Source organism: Protobothrops mucrosquamatus, unplaced genomic scaffold, assembly GCF_001527695.2.
Source record: "Protobothrops mucrosquamatus isolate PMUCROS unplaced genomic scaffold, P.Mucros_1.0 scaffold_219, whole genome shotgun sequence".
In the NCBI taxonomy this organism is placed as follows: Eukaryota; Metazoa; Chordata; class Lepidosauria; order Squamata; family Viperidae; genus Protobothrops; species Protobothrops mucrosquamatus.
The window spans coordinates 87281-106531 of NW_015386295.1; the positions used below are offsets into that span (position 1 = coordinate 87281).

The 19251-nt window shown below is 44.3% G+C and overlaps 1 protein-coding gene across 1 annotated transcript in view; it reads left to right on the top strand.

Moving 5' to 3' along the window:
- The window catches only part of LOC107298650 (dymeclin), a gene marked incomplete at its 5' end in the record, with an annotated part of 114696 nt that overhangs the window by 67624 nt on the left and 27821 nt on the right, over positions 1-19251 (top strand). Inside the window, 2 exons of the mRNA XM_015828032.1 lie at positions 11534-11716; positions 18099-18212. Coding sequence (XP_015683518.1) covers positions 11534-11716; positions 18099-18212 — 297 coding nt within the window. The remainder of the gene's footprint in view (positions 1-11533; positions 11717-18098; positions 18213-19251) is intronic.

A 19251-nucleotide genomic window follows, 5' to 3' on the forward strand; every position in this document is an offset into this window, starting at 1 on the left:
AGGAGGGAAGGAAAGAGAGGGAATGAAGGAAGGAAAGAAGGAGAGGGAAGAAAGGAAGGGAGGGAGGGAGGGAGGGAGGGAAGGAAGGAAGGAAGGAAGGGAAAGAAGGAAGGAGGGAAGGAAGGAAGGAAGGGAAAGAAGGAAGGAGGGAAGGAAGGAAGGAGGGGGAAGGAAGGAAGGAAAGAAGGAAGGAAGGAGGGAAGGAAGGAGGGAAGGAAGGAAAAAAGGAGAGGGAGGGACAGAAGGAAGGAGAGGGAGGGAAGGAAATAAGGAAATTCCAATAGGAGGGAATACCAACAGTGTTGAACTGGGGAGTCCTTTGGGTGCCCTGTCTGGTTCCTTCATGAAATGCCTGCAAGCAAACAGCCCAGTTCAGGGAACACCCGAGGACTCCACAGGACGCCGTCGCCTGTCTTACAAACGGAAATTCTGTGCAGTTCTCAACTTCTTCACCTTGTCAAACCAGGGTTGCCCCATCTAGCTGAAACCCATACTGGATATTCCTCCCACTCCACGAATATGTTACACTTACGTGTATGTGCGTACATACGGCATGGCCACACTCCAAAAAACGTAGGCCGTGAAGACGGGGTGGGAAAAAAATCCTGTTAAAAGCTACTGATTAACTTGAATTCAGATAACCCTTTTTTAAAAAATAATAATAATAATTGATCACCCAAGAAAATAACCGCACACTGTGTTTACCTCTGAAATAGCAGAAATATCAGGAAAGAAAAAAGATGGAGAGGGGATGAAAGGAAGGAGAAACAGGCTTCTCCTAAGCAACGACTAATCTTCAAAGAAATCCAGGCTTTTTGTTGCCCTGCCTGGCTGTTTTGTTGTTTTTAACAGCTCCATTTTCTTTTTTAACCAACGAAACCTACAGCAGGAGGACAGGTAGCCCTTGACTTACGGCCTCGATTGAGCCCGACATTTCCATCGGCTAAGCAAGACAGTCGTTAAGTGGGCTGCACCTCCGACTCACTTAGCAACTTTTTACCATAGTTGTTAAGTGAATCACTGCAGTTCTGAAGTGTATCATAGTTGTTAAGCAAATTGAGCTTCCCACATTTACTTTCCTCGTCGGGAGCCAGCTGGGAACGTCACAAAAAGGGGATCACGTGACTCCGGGACAAGGCAACCGTCATAAATACGAGTCAGTTGCCAAACGCCCGAATTTTGATCCCGTGACCCTGGGGGCATGCTGCTATGGTCGTGCGTGTGAAAGCCTGTATTCCAGATTTTTAAGCTAGGGCTTAAAAGATAAATAGATTTATTGCTGAGAATTAGGGAATGTTCTTTGGCTAACAGCACCCAGGAATGCTGCCCTATATATATATATTTTCATCCCAGAATTTAATAATAATAATGATGATGATAAAGTTGGAAGGGACCTTGGAGGTCATCTAGTCCAACCCCCTGCTCAGGCAGGAAACCCTATACCATTTTGGACAAATGGCTATCCAGTTTTTTCTTAAAAACTTCCAGTGTTGGCGCATTCACCGCTTCTGGAGGCAGGTTGTTCCACGGGTTAATTGTTCTAACTGTCAGGAATTTAATCAGAAATTCCCACCTGACTATTTCAAACCTTCTTTATAGTTAGAAGATTTTACCCTTAAGAGGAGACCATAATTTAAATTCTGTAACCTAGAATGTGGGAAGCCAGACAGCCATCTGTCAAGGATGATTTAATTTGGATTCCTGCCCTGAGCTGGGTATTGGACGCAGTGACCTAAATACTCCTTTCCAACTCAACGGTTCTGTGTTTCTTTCTATATATTACTGTTACAAAAGCTTGCACATTCTGCATTAACGTGATCTTTATAAAATAGATGTGACAGTACCAGGTCCGTGTATTTTAATGCAGTTTAGATTGATACTACTGAAAATAAGAATTGCTGTATGATCCCATCGGTTTACCCAGTTAGATAATCAGCGTCAGAAGTTTAGAAGAATTGATGGATTCTTCCAATTCTTATTTAGTCTACTGCTATTTTTTCCACAGCCGCCAACACAGTTATAGACTTTCCCAAGAGGGCTTTGGGATGTGTCTTATATCCTCCCTTTTGGGATTTATATTTTTTTAATTTTTGGTTCATCCCTTTGCTCTCAGTCTACGAGACAGGATGCCGAATAGCGTCATAAATGTTTATGTTTATCGGAATTCTTATCCAGTATTAAATAGAATAAACTTTAAAAATAATAGGGAATGTCACAAACAATGCTTATTTTCAAACAATGGTATGTGCCTGCTCTCAGAGTTCTCCAGAGTCATCGTATCTTTTCCTTCCTGTTTGTATTTTTTGTGTTAAGGGACAAAGGACGACAAGTATGAAGAACTCCTGAATTAGTTGTCTCTGCATGAATAACAAAAATAGCACATCGTGGTGAATCATTGCTAAATTTTTATTCATGTTTTCACTAGGCTCCACATGTAAAACATAGTTAAAAAGTCAGTTCTGCACCTTCAGTTAATATATTAATCTTTGTTATGGACAAACCAGCATAATTGTTACATCGGCCTTCCCAGTTATTATTTTAAATATATTTCTCAGTACAGGGGGTCCTCAACTTACAACAGTTCATTTAGTGACCGTTCAAAGTAGCAACAGCACTTTAAAAAGGGACACATGACTACTTTTCACACTTACAACCGCTGCAGCATCCCCAGGATCATGTGATTCAAATGCTTGGCAACTGACTCATACTTACGACGGTTGCAGTGTCCCAGAGTCACGTGATCCCCCTTTTGCGACCATCTGACAAGCAAAGCCAATGGGGGAAGCCGGATTCACTTAACAGCCGTGTGACTAACTTAACAACTGCAGTGATTCACTTAACAACAGTGGCAAGAAAAGTTGTAAAATGGGGTAAAATTCACTTCACAAGTGTCTCACTTAGCAGCAGAAATGTTGGGCCCAATTGTTGTAAGTCAAGGACTACAGGCATAGTCATCTCGGGAGATGCAGTTATATCTTCTTCATGTTCTGAGTTACTATGTGGGGTTATCTAATTGTGGCTTGGTGTGTAAGGAAAAAAAACATAGTAGTTTCAAGCTGAAAGACTGTCCTACTAAAATGACCTGGGCTCCTTCTGAGGAATATTTATTTATTTATTTATTTATTTATTTATTTAAATTTATATCCCGCCCTTCTCCTTGCGGACTCAGGGTCCAGGATATGTCCAGGATATGTCCAGGGTCCAGAATATGTCCAGGATCTCCAGGAGATCTTTCCTTTCAAGTGTTCTCCAGTAAGAGCTATGATGGATGGCCAGCACCGCTTTTGGGGTTCCTAACCCCAGGTCCGTGGACCGGTACCACGGCATGCCAGCAACCGGTCCACACAAACAAACAAAGCCCCATCCGCGGGATGCAGGCAGCACACAAGACCACACACCCTCCGGTCTGTGGAAAAACCTCTCCCCACGGAACCGGTGGTCCCTGGTGCCCCAAAGGTTGGGGGGCGCCTCTGGTTTAGACTGCTCACCTGGGAAATTCTAATCTCTCTTACCAAGGACTTCTCCCTCCTCTGTTGGGACCACAACAAGGAAGATGCTCCAGATCAGCCTAGTACGGTTTACCCTTGAGTATACACGCACGAGGTTAAATTCCTAAACTCTGCTTTTTTTCCTCTGCCTTCTCATTTATGTAATTTTCTACTTCATTAATGTTTACAGCAGTCTTTCCCACCCAGTCCAAATATTTTGAGAACAAACGCTATCTTCTCCAGCCAACAGAGATGACTCCATGGTATTTGAGGAGGAACGTTCAAGTTCGTAATCCATTTAGGATCTTTCAAAAACGCTTAACTTTCGCCATCGGATGCAGTAAACGCGCGTCCTTCCTCATCCAGTTACTGCCGCAAACCGATCTGTGCTTCCCAAATGCTGTTCTGTACTTTTCCATTCCCACTTATCTCCTTAAAATGTTTTCCTCTGGCAGTTTAGATTTTTTTTGAGTGGTTGAAAATGGAAATTGCTTACATAGTGAATTCCAGCAAAGAAATCATCTCTTTTCTGCGGTGTTAATCTCCGCTAACGTGGATTTACATCCCACCCAGCTTCAGAAGACTTCAAGCAGTTGACAGCTGACAGGAAAATGGCAGCCCAAATCTCATACAATCATAACAATGCTACAAGTCCATTGCCAAAGGCCTACTGAAACAAAATTGTTTTCATAACGAGAGAAAGTAAATAAACAGGATGCCTGACGCATCTGGGAGAGCGAAGTTTTCCACAGTGAGGAATCATCACAGAGGATTGTGGAGACAGGAGCCTAAGCTTCGTTTCCCATCGGGCACATGTGGGCCAGGCAGATCCTACTTCGAAATGTTGATGTTACAACAGTAATTGGTCTCATTCGAGACGACAACGAATCTGTATACAAGACGGGAAGTTGGGCAACTGGCCCCGCGGTGCGGACGGAACAGTCTTGAACTGAACACACTCAAAAGTGTAGAGATGATAGTGGGTTTTAGGAGAAGCCCTCCTATCCTGCCACCTCTTACAATACTAGACAACACAGTGTCAACAGTAAGAGACCCTCAGATTTCTAAGTTCTACAATTGTTGTTGTTAGTTGCGAAGTCATGTCCGGCCCATTGCGACCCCATGCACAACGTTCCTCCAGGCCTTCCTGTCCTCTACCAACTTCTGGAGTCCATTGAAGCTCAGGCCTCCTGCTTCAGGGACTCCATCCAGCCCCCTCCTTCTCCGTCGTCCCCTTCTTCTCTTGCCCTCCATCTTCCCCAGCATCAGGCTCTTCTCCAGGGAGTCCTTCCTTCTCGTTAGGGGGCCAAAGGACTTGAGTTTCCACTTCAGGATCTGGCCTTCTAAAGAACAGTCGGGGTTGATCTCCTCTAGGACTGACCGGTTGGATGGCCTTGCAGTCCAGGGGACTCGCAGGAGTCTTCTCCAGCACCATAGCTCAAAGGCCGCCATTCTTTGGCGCTCAGCCTTTCTTACGGTCCAACTTTCACAGCCCTACATTGCAACTGGGAAAACCATGGCCTTGACTATACGCACTTTTGTTGGCAGGGTGATGTCTCTGCTTTTTAGTATGCTGTCTAGATTTGCCATAGCTTTCCTCCCCAGGAGCAAGTGTCTTCTAATTTCTTGGCTGCAGTCCCCATCTGTGGTTATCTTGGTTCTACAATATTTCAAGACTTTACAATGCCTTGGTAAGGCCACACTTGGAATACAGCATCCAGTTTTAGTCACCACAATGTAAAAAAGATGTTGAGACTCTAGAAAGAGGGCAGAGAAGAGCAACAAAGATGATTAGGGGACTGGAGGCTAAACCATATAAGGAACGGCTGCTGGAATTGGGTATGTCCAGTTTAATGAAGAGAAGGATGAGGGGGGACAGGATAGCAGTCTTCCAGTATCTCAGGGGCTGCCCCAAAGAAGAGGGAGTCAAGCTGTTCTCCAAAGCCCCTGAAGGCAGGACAAGAAGCAACGGATGGAAACTAATCCAGGAGAGAAGCAACCTGGAACTAAGGAGAAACTTCCTGACAGTGAGAACAATTAACCAGTGGAACTACCTGCCTCCAGAAGCGGTGAATGCTCCAACACTGGAAGTTTTTAAGAAGAAACTGGACAGCCATTTGTCCAAAATGGTATAGGGTTTCCTGCCTGAGCAGGGGGTTGGACTAGATGACCTCCAAGGTCCCTTCCAACTTTATTATTATTATTATTATCACTTAAAATGGACATCTAACGTCAAAAATGTCATCAGAAAAAAGCACAATAAAGAATATTCTTCCTGTGCCAACTCAGAAAGCTCAGACTGCCTAAGGAGCTGCTGATACTGTTCTACAAAAGAGTTTTTGAGTCTGTCATTTGCACCTCTGTCTGGTTTGGCCCAGCAACCAAACAGGACAGACACAGACTTCGATGGATAGTTAGGACTGCAGAAAAAACAATTGCAACCAGCCTGCCTTCCATTGAGGACCTGTGTACTGCATGAACCAAAAAGAGGGCTGTGAAAATATCTCCAGATCCTTCACCTCCTGGACATAAAATGTTTCAATTTCTTCCCTCTAGACGATGCTATAAGGCAGGGGTCCCCACCCACCGGTCCGTGGACCAGTAGCGGGCCACGGCATGCCAACAACTGGTCCGCACAAACAAGCAAAGCCCCATCTGTGGGATGCAGGCAGCACAGAATATCACGCACCCTCTGGTCCGTGTAAAAATCTCTCTCCATGGAACTTTTCCTTGGTGCCCAAAAGGTTGGGGGCCTCTACTATAAGGCATTGCACGCCAAAACAACTAGACACAAGGAGAGTTCGCGCCCCCCCCCCATGCCACCACTCTGCTAAACAACTAATTCCCACCACACTGTCTTATGCCCAGATGGGGTGTCAAACCACCTGGTAGGGCAGTATTACTCTTATCTTTCTCATCTTTCCTGTTACCTATTTCCTTAGCTTCTTATGAATATGTTTGTTGTTTGTCTCTTATGATTTATGTTGATTGCTTTTATTAGCATCCAGTGACTATCACTGAATGTTGTATCTTATGATTTATGATGATTACATTTTCTGATTATGGTCACAATTTATCATTTCTTGCTTACATGTACACAAAGAACTTACGTACCGGAGACAAATTCCTTGTGTGTCCAGTCACACTCGGCCAATAAACAATAAAGAATTCTATAGAATAATCCAGTCAGTCGTGTCTGACCCTTGGGGATTCAATGGGCCAGCTCTCCCCACATCTTCCCATCTTGCGCTACTTCTTTGAGTTGTTCTATGCTCTGGCTGGGGTCAGCTTTGATGGTGTCCAGCCACCGTGTTCTTTGGTGGCCTGGTTTCCTTTTATCTATCTCGAAAAGAAAATCCCCAAAACAGATACTCCATACTTTTCAGCTCATGGATCCAGTTAGGGTCTAACCTAGGGGTAGGCAACCTGGGCTCTTTTATGACTGGTGGACTTCAACTCCCAGAATTCCTGAGCCAGCCATGCTGAGGGGAAAGGGAGAGGTTTCCAAGCTGAGCCAGGCTGGCTCAGGAATTCTGGGAGTTGAAGTCCACCAGTCATAAAAGAGCCAAGGTTGCCTACCCCTGGTCTAGTAGTTTCTTCATAGCAGCCTGAAATTCCCAAAATGTGTGCCCCAGCACACAGTTTGAGACCTGGGGGCTTAACAGAAATAATAAATTCATAGGGCCACTCCAGGTTATTTTAAAGTTTTGAGAGAAGCACACTGATATGAGGGTGGTAGTTCCCAGGGTGCACAATTTGGAAATCATGGCCTTAAGATGTTTATCTATAGGCTTTGTGAATATTTGCCGTGCTCTTTTGCTCTACCTGAAATGGTTCTGGTTTTCTGTAGGCATGTTTTTAATCTCCTAAAAGGTTCAAAACAAATACTATCTAATCTGAATGGTGGTCTGAAAACAAGCCATGTTCATTGCCATGATTATTGACATTGTATTTATTATCTACATCTGGGGTGTCAAACTCGCAACGTCACGCTTTGACATGTGACGTATCGCGACTTTTTTTCCATTGTCGGCAATGGGGTGGGCACGGCTTCGGCATGACGCATCCAGCCCGCCGGCCAGCAGTTTGACACCCCTGATCTACATTATGTTCTATGTGGAGCTTAGGTAGACCCGTGCTCGTAAGCTGCCACTCCACATTTTAAGGCCACCTCAGACTTTTACTGTCATGGCTCCGACAGATGAAACTGCAAAAGAACTTCGAGGCATTGTTTACCTTAAAGAATCTTTATTTTGAGTAGCATAACATGGGCACTACATAATCAAAGCCAAAAACTGGATTCCCCTCCCCTGGGCACATAGTATCAAAGCACAATTCCCTCCTCTAATTAACTGTCATAAATCACATTCCCCAATTAGCGCTTCCCTCTCCAGTTCTCCAGCCCATTAATTCTTTTATCAGCTCTGGGCTCAATAACCTTGATTCTCACACTGAGTTTAGTGTTGTTATGTCTAGCTGGACTCTCGTTCACATCCCTCCCTCCCACCATCATCTAACTCTAAAGGCAAAAGGGAAAAAGAGGGCCACATTTCCCTCTGTTGTCAATGCAGAAACATCCGATGTTAGCAGCATTGACATCTACTTAATTTTACAGTCCAGGTAGTCCTCAACGTACGACTGCAATTGAGCCCAATAATTCTTGTTGTTAGGCAAGACAGTCGCTAAGTGACTTTCGCCCCATGTGACGACTTTTCTTGCCATAGTTGATAAGTGAATCAGTGGCGCTCTTAACAACACGGTTGTTAAGTCAATCTGGGTTCCCCCATTGACTCTGCTTGCCAGAAGGGTCACAAAACGGGATCACCTGACCTGGGACCCTGCAACCGTCCTAAGTACATGCCAGTTGCCAAGTGTCCCAATTTCGATCATGTGATCGCAGGGGTGCTGCAGTAGCTGTCCTTTTTTCCAGTGCTGTTGTGACTTCGAACAGCCCCTGAAACAAATGGTTGTAAGGCGAGGACTGCCTGTATTTCCCAAAGGGGAAGGGGATGAAACCCAATTTCCCAGGAATCAGCCTCAGTCAGTGAACATCAGGAATTCATTCCCCTCCTAGTTCTCACAGTTGTTGTTTTTTTCCCTAGAAAACTGAGCACACTCATTTATCTAGGTTTGTCCCACTTTAGTGTAATGCTTTCCAGGTGCTTTCCTTCCAGGAAAACACCTACAGCCCTGGAGGAGAGCAAGGCCTGATTTGAGCGCACTCACTTTTGCAGAATTGATAGATTAGTCCAGGGTTAGGCAACCTGGGCTCTTTTATGACTGGTGGACTTCAACTCCCAGAATTCCTCAGCCAGCCATGCTGAGGAGAAAGGGAGAGGTTTCCAAGCTGAGCCATGCTGGCTCAGGAATTCTGGGAGTTGAAGTCCACCAGTCATAAAAGAGACAAGGTTGCCTACCCCTGGTCTAGACTCTAGGCCTAGGGTAGGGGTCTTCAAACTTGGCTCTTTTATGACTGGTGGACTTCAACTCCCAGAATTCCTGAGCCAGCCATGCTGAGGGGGAAGGGAGAGGTTTCCAAGCTGAGCCAGGCTGGCTCAGGAATTCTGGGAGTTGAAGTCCACCAGTCATAAAAGGGCCAAGGTTGCCTAGCCCTGGACTAATCCATGGACTCCAGTCTGCCACCGAATCCCAATTGCAGGAGAAAGTGGCTGCCTTTCCTCGCCTGGAGGCCCCCAGGAATGAGATAAGTAGCTGGTCACTGTGGGGAACCACCACGCTTCACTAAATAAACATTTGGCTTGAAGGAGCCGGGCTCCTGTTGGTTTTTAAGATGAATTACCTTAATATCCTTCCCCTGACATCCTAGCGTATCAGGAGGTCGCCTGGAGGATATTTCTGCTTCTGTTCATCTAAGCCCTGTGACGAAGAGAGTGCCTTATATTTGATAAAACCCTTCCTCTTTCTTGCCCACACAACCCCAGACCGGATTTAAGGATATGCAACTTAAAAACATTCACACTTGGCACAGGGATCATCGCAAGCCCTGTCATTCCTCATTCAAATGAATCCTCCTCCCGTTGCAAGGCAGGTCAGCTCTGAAGGGATTATGGTTCTTCTGATGTATTTTGTTGTTTATCCTGCAAATAGTGTAATTTTTGTCTGGAAACGGTTCTGTATACATAGGAATGAGTTTAACTACGGTACATAAAGCACCCTGCTGCAGAAGAATAGAATTATTTATTTATTTGTTTTTGTCACATTTATGTAGTGTATATCGGAGGTGGACTAGACTCTAGGCCTAGGGTAGGGGTCTTCAGACTTGGCTCTTTTATGACTGGTGGACTTCAACTCCCAGAATTCCTCAAATCGGCTATTTTGATGAAACTGCGGGCTTCGATCCAGACCAGGGGTCTTCCAACTTGGCTCCTTTGTGACTTGTGGACGTCAACCTGGCTGAGGAATTCTGGGAGTTGAAGTCCACAAGTCATAAAAGGGCCAAGTTGGAAAAGACCCCTGGTGTAAAATCTCCCATCTCATCTCTACAATCTCTTTGCATGCAATCCCTTCTGCTGCCAAGGATATGATTAAACACAATGGTTAGTTATTCTAATGATCATCTTAGAAGGTTATTTATGAATCCGAGAGACTCTTGAATATGATAGGAACCTATTTTCTGTTGAGGAGGGGTCATCTGAGGTGGTGACAATAATGTTGTCCATTCAGTTGTATCTGCCTCTTGGCAATTCTGTGGGCCCGGTCTACCCCACATCTTCCGGTCTTCTCTACTTCTTTGAGTTTCTCTATGCTCTGGCTGGTGTCAGCTTTGATCATGTTCAGCCACCATGCTCTTTGGCTAACATGGGTAATGAATGGCTAGGCCAGGGGTAGGCAACCTTGGCTCTTTTATGACTCGTGGACTTCAACTCCCAGAATTCCTGAGCCAACCATGCTGAGGGGAAAGGGAGAGGTTTCCAAGCTGAGCCAGGCTGGCTCAGGAATTCTGGGAGTTGAAGTCCACCAGTCATAAAAGAGCCAAGGTTGCCTACCCCTGAACTAGACTCTAGGCCTAGGGTAGGGGTCTTCAAACTTGGCTCTTTTATGACTCGTGGACTTCAACTCCCAGAATTCCTGAGCCAGCCATGCTGAGGGGAAAGGGAGAGGTTTCCAAGCTGAGCCAGGCTGGCTCAGGAATTCTGGGAGTTGAAGTCCACCAGTCATAAAAGAGCCAAGGTTGACTAGCCCTGGTCTAGGCTAACAATGATGATGTTACCTACCTGGGTAATGAAATGTCTGCAAGAAAACAACTAAGCCCAGGGAATACCAGAGGACCCCACAACTCTATCACAACTCTGACTTTTGATGATTTCCAAAGAGGACATTTTAGCTTACAAATTTTCCCCAATCTTTTTTTTTTTTTAATTTATTTATTTGGTGTTTCCAAGGCAAGTATTGACTCCTGGCAATCGCCTGGACTAATCTGTGAAGTTTTCTTGCCAAGATTTCAGATGTGGTTTGCCATTGACAGTTTTTTACCATTGCAACTATTATAATATCCTAAACAGCCCTTCACTCCTGGGCGTTTAAGATCAGAATCAGCTTATTTTTCCATAACACGTTTATTATTTATTGAGCATTCAGTACTAAAAGGATCCCTAGTATAGTTGGTGTAAAATAATAAAATACAATTACATTGGGATTGTTTTGGGGTCCTTATCAAGAAAACCCTGCTAATTTCTGCAGAACTGTACAGTTTGATGGAATTCACACGCATTTGCTGCATGTAAAGCTATCTGAAAGGTCACATACAATTGCTTACATTTTAAAAAATAACAAAATCACTCAGTCTGCTGAGCCTTTTGAGATGGATGATTTATTTATATTGTCAAGGAAATAAATTTTGCTGAGAATTAAATATGGAAATAAATATATTATGTTTCGTCAAAATTACTTGCTCTGCTAAAACGTTTAATTAATTTGTTCTTGAACGATAACCTAGAGAAAAAGTAATGAAGTATTCTTATATGTTGTATGTATATTAATAATACCTGCCCTAACTAGAAATATCTTTTGTTTCTTTCTTTTAGGCCCAGGATTTGAATGTAATTGAAGAAGTCATTCGAATGATGTTAGAAATAATCAACTCCTGCTTAACAAATTCCCTCCATCATAACCCCAATTTAGTGTATGCCCTGCTATATAAGCGGGATCTCTTTGAGCAATTTCGAACTCACCCCTCTTTCCAGGATATAATGCAGAATATAGATCTGGTATGTACTAAATATCTGTCAAAATGCTATTTAAAATTTAAAATAGCTACTTTTATTTTGTATAGAAATCAGGGGTAAGCAACCTTGGCCCTTTTATGACTTGTGGACTTCAATTCCCAGAATTCCTGAGCCAGCCCCGCTGAGAGGAAAGGGAGATGTTTCCAAGCTGAGCCAGGCTGGCTCAGGAATTCTGGGAGTTGAAGTCCACGAGTCAAAAAGCGGCCTAGGCCTAGACCTAGGCCAGGGGTAGGCAACCTTGGCCCTTTTATGGCTCGTGGACTTCAACTCCCAGAATTCCTGAGCCAGCCATGCTGAGGGGAAAGGGAGAGGTTTCCAAGCTGAGCCATGCCGGCTCAGGAATTCTGGGAGCTGAAGTCCACGAGTCGTAAAAGAGCCAAGGTTACCTACCCCTGCCCTGGGGGATGCCGCAATTGTGTGAAAAACGGTCATAAATCACTTTTTCCGGTGCTGTTGTAACTTTGAACAGTCACTAAATGAATAGTTGTAAGTTAAGGGGTTTTCATCATAATGGGATTATTTGGGTTGAAGATTATGCAAACGGTAAAAGTGAACCTTTCAAAGAGGTCAAAAATAACTTTATTGGATGTAAAGCTGTGGAATTTGCTAGCCCTTATTTTGACAGGCCCCTTCACTTGCCATCTTGCATTTAAGACCTCCCACTAAAATAGTCGCATTTGTTTCTCAAATTAACTGTGCATCTGCTGGTTATGTCAGTGTCTTTATATTGCGCTTTTCATTCGACAAGAAGTCACCGTTAAATTTTCTATAGAAGTGGAATGTGAAAGCTGCTAGCATCGGAGAATTTAAATATTTTTTATATTGTGAGAAGCCAGCTTTGGCCAAAAATGCCTCCACGTTTCCTGGCAGAGAAATGAGAAGAGATCAGATGCTTTTGAAAGGGCTTCAGATTGCTTCAGCTTTCTAGCAGGATATTTCTTTATTTGTGGCTGCTTTGATATGAGAATATGCTGCTTTATCCGCTGAAGGGTACCTAAAGAAACATACAAAAATTAATCTAGACACATTTTAAAATAAATGAGTAAAAATATGCTCTTCCTCCAGCCAAATTCTGTAGGAATATAATGTTATTTTATGGCAAACACAGCTGTGAACATCAGTGTATTGGAAGAAATAAATCGATGCTTATTTATTCCATAAGCTCAGAGGAATTGTAACAGACGAAAATAAATTTTAACGCTCTCGAAAAGCAAATCAACAGGTATAACAATGATTGGAAAATGCTGGATCTACGCTCAATGTTGGAAATCAGAATTTATTAAGGAATTCTTGGCAAAGACATTTCAATAATGCAGTTTGTCACTTGTCATTATTTGATCAACTGAATATATGTATGTGTGTGTGTGTGTGTATGTGTATATATATACATACATACATACATACATACATACATACATACATACATACATACATATTCCTGAAAAACAGTTCAATAAAGTTTTCATATGCATTTGTTTAAAATAGTTTCTCCAAGCTTTTCATCAAGTGATCAGCATGGGAGGTTTACACCGAAATAAAAGTTGTTATATTAAAGCCAGCATAGGAACAGTATTACAGTACAGAATAACAGGAAAACAAAAGAAAAAATAACAGCATCAGCTCTTCTTGCCAGGTCTTCCAAAATCCTGCAAAAAAATAAAAATAAAATATAGTATTTTGACTTGTTCTCCAAAACCCATCACTGGAGAAAACTCACCAAGTTGCCAGCCAAAGAGTGTTTAATAAGCATAGATCACAACTACGGCTGTGAAAATTGGATCTTAAAAAAGCAAAGACAGGAAGAAAACAGACTCCTTTGAGCTGGGGTGCTGGAGAAGACTCCGGCATATTCCATGGATAGCAAAGGTGACTAACGGGCAAGTGCTGGCATGCTTAGCATCAGACATGTCGCTAGAAGAAGGGGAAAAAAAATCACAAAACTGCATCTCGCTTATTTTGGCCATGTCATGCAGGGGGATTCACTGGAAAAAGCAATTGGAAGAGTGAGCGGTAAAAGGAAACCAGGCTACCAAAGAATACAGTGGCTGGATATCCTCCAAGCTGACACCAGCCAGCGCATAGACCAGGGGTAGGCCACCTTGGCTCTTTTATGACTCGTGGACTTCAACTCCCAGAATTCCTGAGCCAGCTATGCTGGCTCAGGAATTCTGGGAGTTGAAGTCCACGAGTCATAAAAGAGCCAAGGTTGCCTGCCCCTGGCATAGAACAACTCAAAGAAATAACCAAGATGGGAAGATCCTGGCGGATAGAATCCTTTTGAAGCGACCTCTGATCATTAACTTCCTCCACGGTGCCTTCCTGTTGTCCCTCGCCATCGTCTTTCCTTCGTCTTTTTTTTTTTTTTAAACACAAGACTCATGCAGGACATCTCGGAGTCCTTTCTCCCTGCATGAGGAATGGGGTTGGAAAAGCCCAGAGAACAGTCCGGCCTCCCTCAGGACACAACGGAGATTGTTTTGCCAAACTGGGACACACAACCATCCCTTCAGCTCTTTAGCAGAAGGAAACAAGTCACAGGCTTTACAACAGAAGCCGAGTAAGAACTGGGCTTCTTCCAAGTCTTTTTGTAGTAACTGTGAGAGGGACCTCAGAGTCCTAGTGGACGATCCCTTAAACAGGAGCCAGCCGTGTGCTGCAGCTGCCAAAAAGGCCAACACAGTGCTGGGCTGCATTAACAGAGGGAGAGAATCAAGATCACGTGGAGGGTTAATACCACTTTACAAGGCCTTGGTAAGGCCACACTTGGAATACGGCATCCAGTTTTGGTCACCACGATGTAAAAAAAGATGCTGAGACTCTAGAAAGAGTGCAGAGAAGAGCAACAAAGAGGATCAGGGGACTGGAGGCTGAAACATATAAGGAACGGCTGCTGGAATTGGGTATGTCTAGTTTAATGAAGAGAAGGGGGGACATGATAGCAGTCTTCCAGTATCTCAGGGGCTGCCCCAAAGAAGAGGGAGTCAAGCTATTCTCCAAAGCGCCTGAAGGCAGGACAAGAAGCAACAGATGGAAACTCATCCAGGAGAGAAGCAACCTGGAACTAAGGAGGAATTTCCTGACAGTCAGAACAATTAACCAGTGGAACAACCTGCCTCCAGAAGTGGTGAATGTTCCAACAATGGAAGTTTTCAAGAAGAGACTGGACAGCCATTTGTCCGAAATGATATAGGGTTTCTTGCCTGAGCAGGGGGTTGGACTAGATGACCTCCAAGGTCCCTTCCAACTTTATTGTTGTTGTTGTTGTTGTTATATTACAACGGCACTGAAAAAAGGAACTTATGACTGTTCACACTTACAACTGTGGCAGCATCCCCATGGTCATGTGACCGTAATTCGGATGCTTGGCAACTGGCATGTATTTGTGACAGTTGCGGTATCCCGGAGTCGTGTGATCACTTTTTCCAACCTCCTGGCAAGCAATGGGGAGGCCAGATTCATTTAACAACCGGGTTACTAACTTATCAACTGCAGTGGTTCACGTAACAGTTTTGGCGAGAAAGGTCATAAAATGGGGCAAAACTCACTTTGCAACTGTTTTGCGTAGCAAGAGGAATTTTGGGCTGAATTGTGATCGTAAGTCAAGGGCTATACCAGGGGTAGGCCCACCTTGGCTCTTTTATGACTGGTGGACTTCAACTCCCAGAATTCCTGAGCCAGCCATGCTGAGGGAAAAGGGAGAGGTTTCCAAGCTGAGTCATGCTGACTCAGGAATTCTGGGAGTTGAAGTCCACAAGCCATAAGGGGGCCATAGTTCCTCCATGCTGGCCCAGGAATTCTGGGAGTTGAAGTCCACCAGTCATGAAGGGGACATAATTCCCCCATGCTGACTCAGGAATTCTGGGAGTTGAAGTCCACAAGCCATGAGGGGGCCATAGTTCCTCCATGCTGGCTCAGGAATTCTGGGAGTTGAAGTCCACCAGTCATGAAGGGGACATAATTCCCCCATGCTGACTCAGGAATTCTGGGAGTTGAAGTCCACAAGCCATGAGGGGGCCATAGTTCCTCCATGCTGGCCCAGGAATTCTGGGAGTTGAAGTCCACCAGTCATAAAAGGGTCAAGTTTGAAGACCCCTGGTTTAAATATTTAAATATTTTTCCTCACGGCCACATGATCAAAATTCAGGCATTTGGGCAGGGGTAGGCCCACCTTGGCTCTTTTATGACTGGTGGACTTCAACTCCCAGAATTCCTGAGCCAGCCATGCTGAGGGGACAGGGAGAGGTTTCCAAGCTGAGCCACGCTGGCTCAGGAATTGTGGGAGTTGAAGTCCAGGAGTCATAAAAGGGCCAAGGTTGCCTTCCCCTGGGCTATACCTATAAAACAAAGGAATCCCTTGCTGAAGAGATTTTAGCCACCCCTGTGGCTGTATAAGAGAGCCAGGAAGACGCTTCGTTTCCAGCTCTCTCTCCCTGGTCTTCAGAAAATGCAAAGAAAAAAAGACCACAACGGCAGAAAGATACCCCATGCCTCTTATATTCCTAAAGCCGTGCTTAATGTTATTTGCAGAATACACGAATGACGCTTGCTTAGATTTGTGGGTTTGAGTTGTGCAGATAAAAAACATCTGGGTCACTTAGTAACCAAGGCTAGTACGAATTCTGTTTTCGTTTATTGCCGAAATCTGTTCCAGGGCTAAGTGGACTCCCCTTCTGGCGAACGTGGTGGGTTTTTTCCCCCCTCGCTGGCAGTTGCAAAAACTGGACTGAAGTCATGCGTGTTATAATAGCAAGTTGGCTATTTCTTTTGTTGTGTCGAGAATTTTCCTACTAGACAAATCGATCTGATAAGCAACAACGACAAAGGAACTGGGAAAGCAGAAGGCAGATCTACCTTGTCAGTTGTTCACTTCTGTGGATGTCTTTGTGAACTCACAATGAAGAAGTGTTATTTTTAAATGATCGGTGGTGATTTAACGGGACCTGTTGGGTTCAAAACGAGGGAGGCAGCTATCCTGAGCTGTCCTTGTAAGCACAATTGAGCCCCAAAATTCTTTGCTAAGCAAGACAGTTGTTAAGTTACCTTACAATCTTTTTTTTGCGACAGTTGTTAAATGAATCACTGCAGTCGATCAGTTAGTAACGTGGTTGCTAAGTGAATCTGCCTTCCCCGGTCGCAAAAAGTGATCACAGATAATCCCAGGACACGGCAACCGTCTTAAGTACATGCCAGTTGCCAAGCATCCAAATTTGGATCACGTGACCACAGGATGCTGCAGTGGTCCTAAGTAGGAAAAATAGTTTCGCGTGGCTGGCTCGGGAATTCTGGGAGTTGAAGTCCACAAGCCGTCAAGGGGCCTCCGTTGCCCACCCCCACCCTAGTGAAAAATATTGCAAAGTATTTGGAGCCTGGAACCAATGTCGCCGATAAAAAAAGGCACATTTTTTTCCCCTTTAAAAAATTCCATTTTATTGCAAGTGCTCTTTGTGATGCAGCATTGGGGAAAAAAAAAAAGTCTGCTTCTAATTGGGTGCGTTTCACATCTTCGAAAGAAGTTTGTTTAGGATTTGCAGTGGGAAATTATTAGTATCAGCGAAGTGATTTCATCACTGAGTACAGTAAATGCTTTTTCTGCTGAATTTCATTGGCTTTGCACTTTTTTCTCCAAAGCCCTGGGTCCAGGCCGCAATAATCTTCTGCTCCAGATTAGGGAGGCAGCGTCTGTAGTTGCTTGCAGCAATGGTGTGTCTGATTTGAATCCCTGAATAATCAGATCATCTGCTCTCTTTTGTTTTACTAATAGCAGTAGAGTTGTAAAGGCCTAATGAGGCTTAATGGCTCCAGGTGGGTGTCTAACTCTTTGAGTACAAAGGAATCGCAAGCAGCAAACCATTTCCAAGGCCTTGAAGGAGTATTATTAAAGAAATAGTAGCAGTCTCCGCGGCAGGGCCAACATTTCTGTCTACCTGATTTCTGGAGATAAGGTGTATATTTAGAGACGTTGCTAGACTGGTTGATATCCCTTTCAGAATAACAGAGTTGGGAGGGACCTTGGAGATCTTCTAGTCCAGCCCCCTGCTCAAGCAGGAGTTGAAATCCACAAGTCATAAAAGGGCCAAGTTTGAAGACCCCTGGCCTAGATGAAGCGTGCCTGGCTGAGGAATTCTGGGAGTTGAAGTCCACAAGTCATAAAAAGGGCATGTTTGAAGACCCCTGCCTTAGGGCTTATTTTTGGGGGGGACAGGAGTAGTTGGCCAGTTCCCATTAAGAAGCCACTCAATCATCACCATAATCCAGTTGTGCAGATTTTCAAATTTGGTTTGTTTTTTTTTTAATGTGGCGGACAGATTCCCGGCATTGCTTAATTAAATCACGTCGCTGTCCTTTATTTCCCGTTTCATTCCAGGTGATCAGCTTCTTTAGCTCGCGGATTGAGCATCCTGGCGCTGCCCTGTCCGTGGAACGGGTACTCGAAATTATCAAACAAGGAGCCGTGGCCCTGCCCAAAGACAGGCTCCGGGTGAGTGTGGAAAAGCTAATTTTACCACTACTTCCTGTTTCAGCTTACTGAAATGTCTCGCACAGAGAATCTTTCCTGCCTTGTTTTTTCAACATATAGCCAAAGTCCTAAAAAGAGGTTTTTCTGCTAATATTCCTAAGGTAGATGACATAGAGCAGGGGTCTTCAAACTTGGCCCTTTTATGACTGGTGGACTTCAACGCCCAGAATTCCTCAGCCAGGCACGCGTGCCTGGCTGAGGAATTCTGGGAGTTGAAGTCCACAAGTCATAAAAGGGCCAAGTTTGAAGACCCCTGTTTTAAACCTATGTGGCACAAAGTATTTAAAAAACCAACGGGAGAGTTCCTTCATTTTCCACGGATCATTGATTGCTCTTTCCTGTGGTCCTGAAATCTCAGCAAGATTCAGCTCAGTGAAATGATCAACAATGCATATTATAAAAGTCTTTATTACACGACAGGTCGTAATTGTGTTTCATTATTGTTATATATGGCAATCTATCTCTGCATTTGGAATAATAAAATGGGCCGGAAAGGGCAAAGGAGAACATTTAGGTCCAATGGAGGAATCTGCAAACCCAAGAAACGGCTTATATTCTTTATTCCTTCAATGAAGGAATAATCCACCATGTCTGTTCCACTCCTCAACTACTTTTTGCATCAGGAAATGCTTATAACACGGGGGTCTTCCAACTGGGCCCTTTGATGACTGGTGGACTTCAGCTCCCAGAATTCCTCAGCCAAGCACACAAGTCATAAAAGGCACGCTGGCTGAGGAATTCTGGGAGCTGAAGTCCACCAGTCATCAAAGGGCCAAGTTGGAAGACCCCTGACTTAGAGAGAGGGTCTCCAGCTATTTAGAGCTCTGTAAATTAAGTGCCTTGAATTAGCAATAGCCCGTAGACTTATATACCCCCCAAAGCGCTTTACAGCCCCTGTCTGAGTGGTTTAGAGTATCAGCCTGTTGCCCCCCAACAATCTGCATCCTCATTTTATCGACCTCGGAAAGATGGAAGACTGAGTCGACCTTGAACTGGCCAG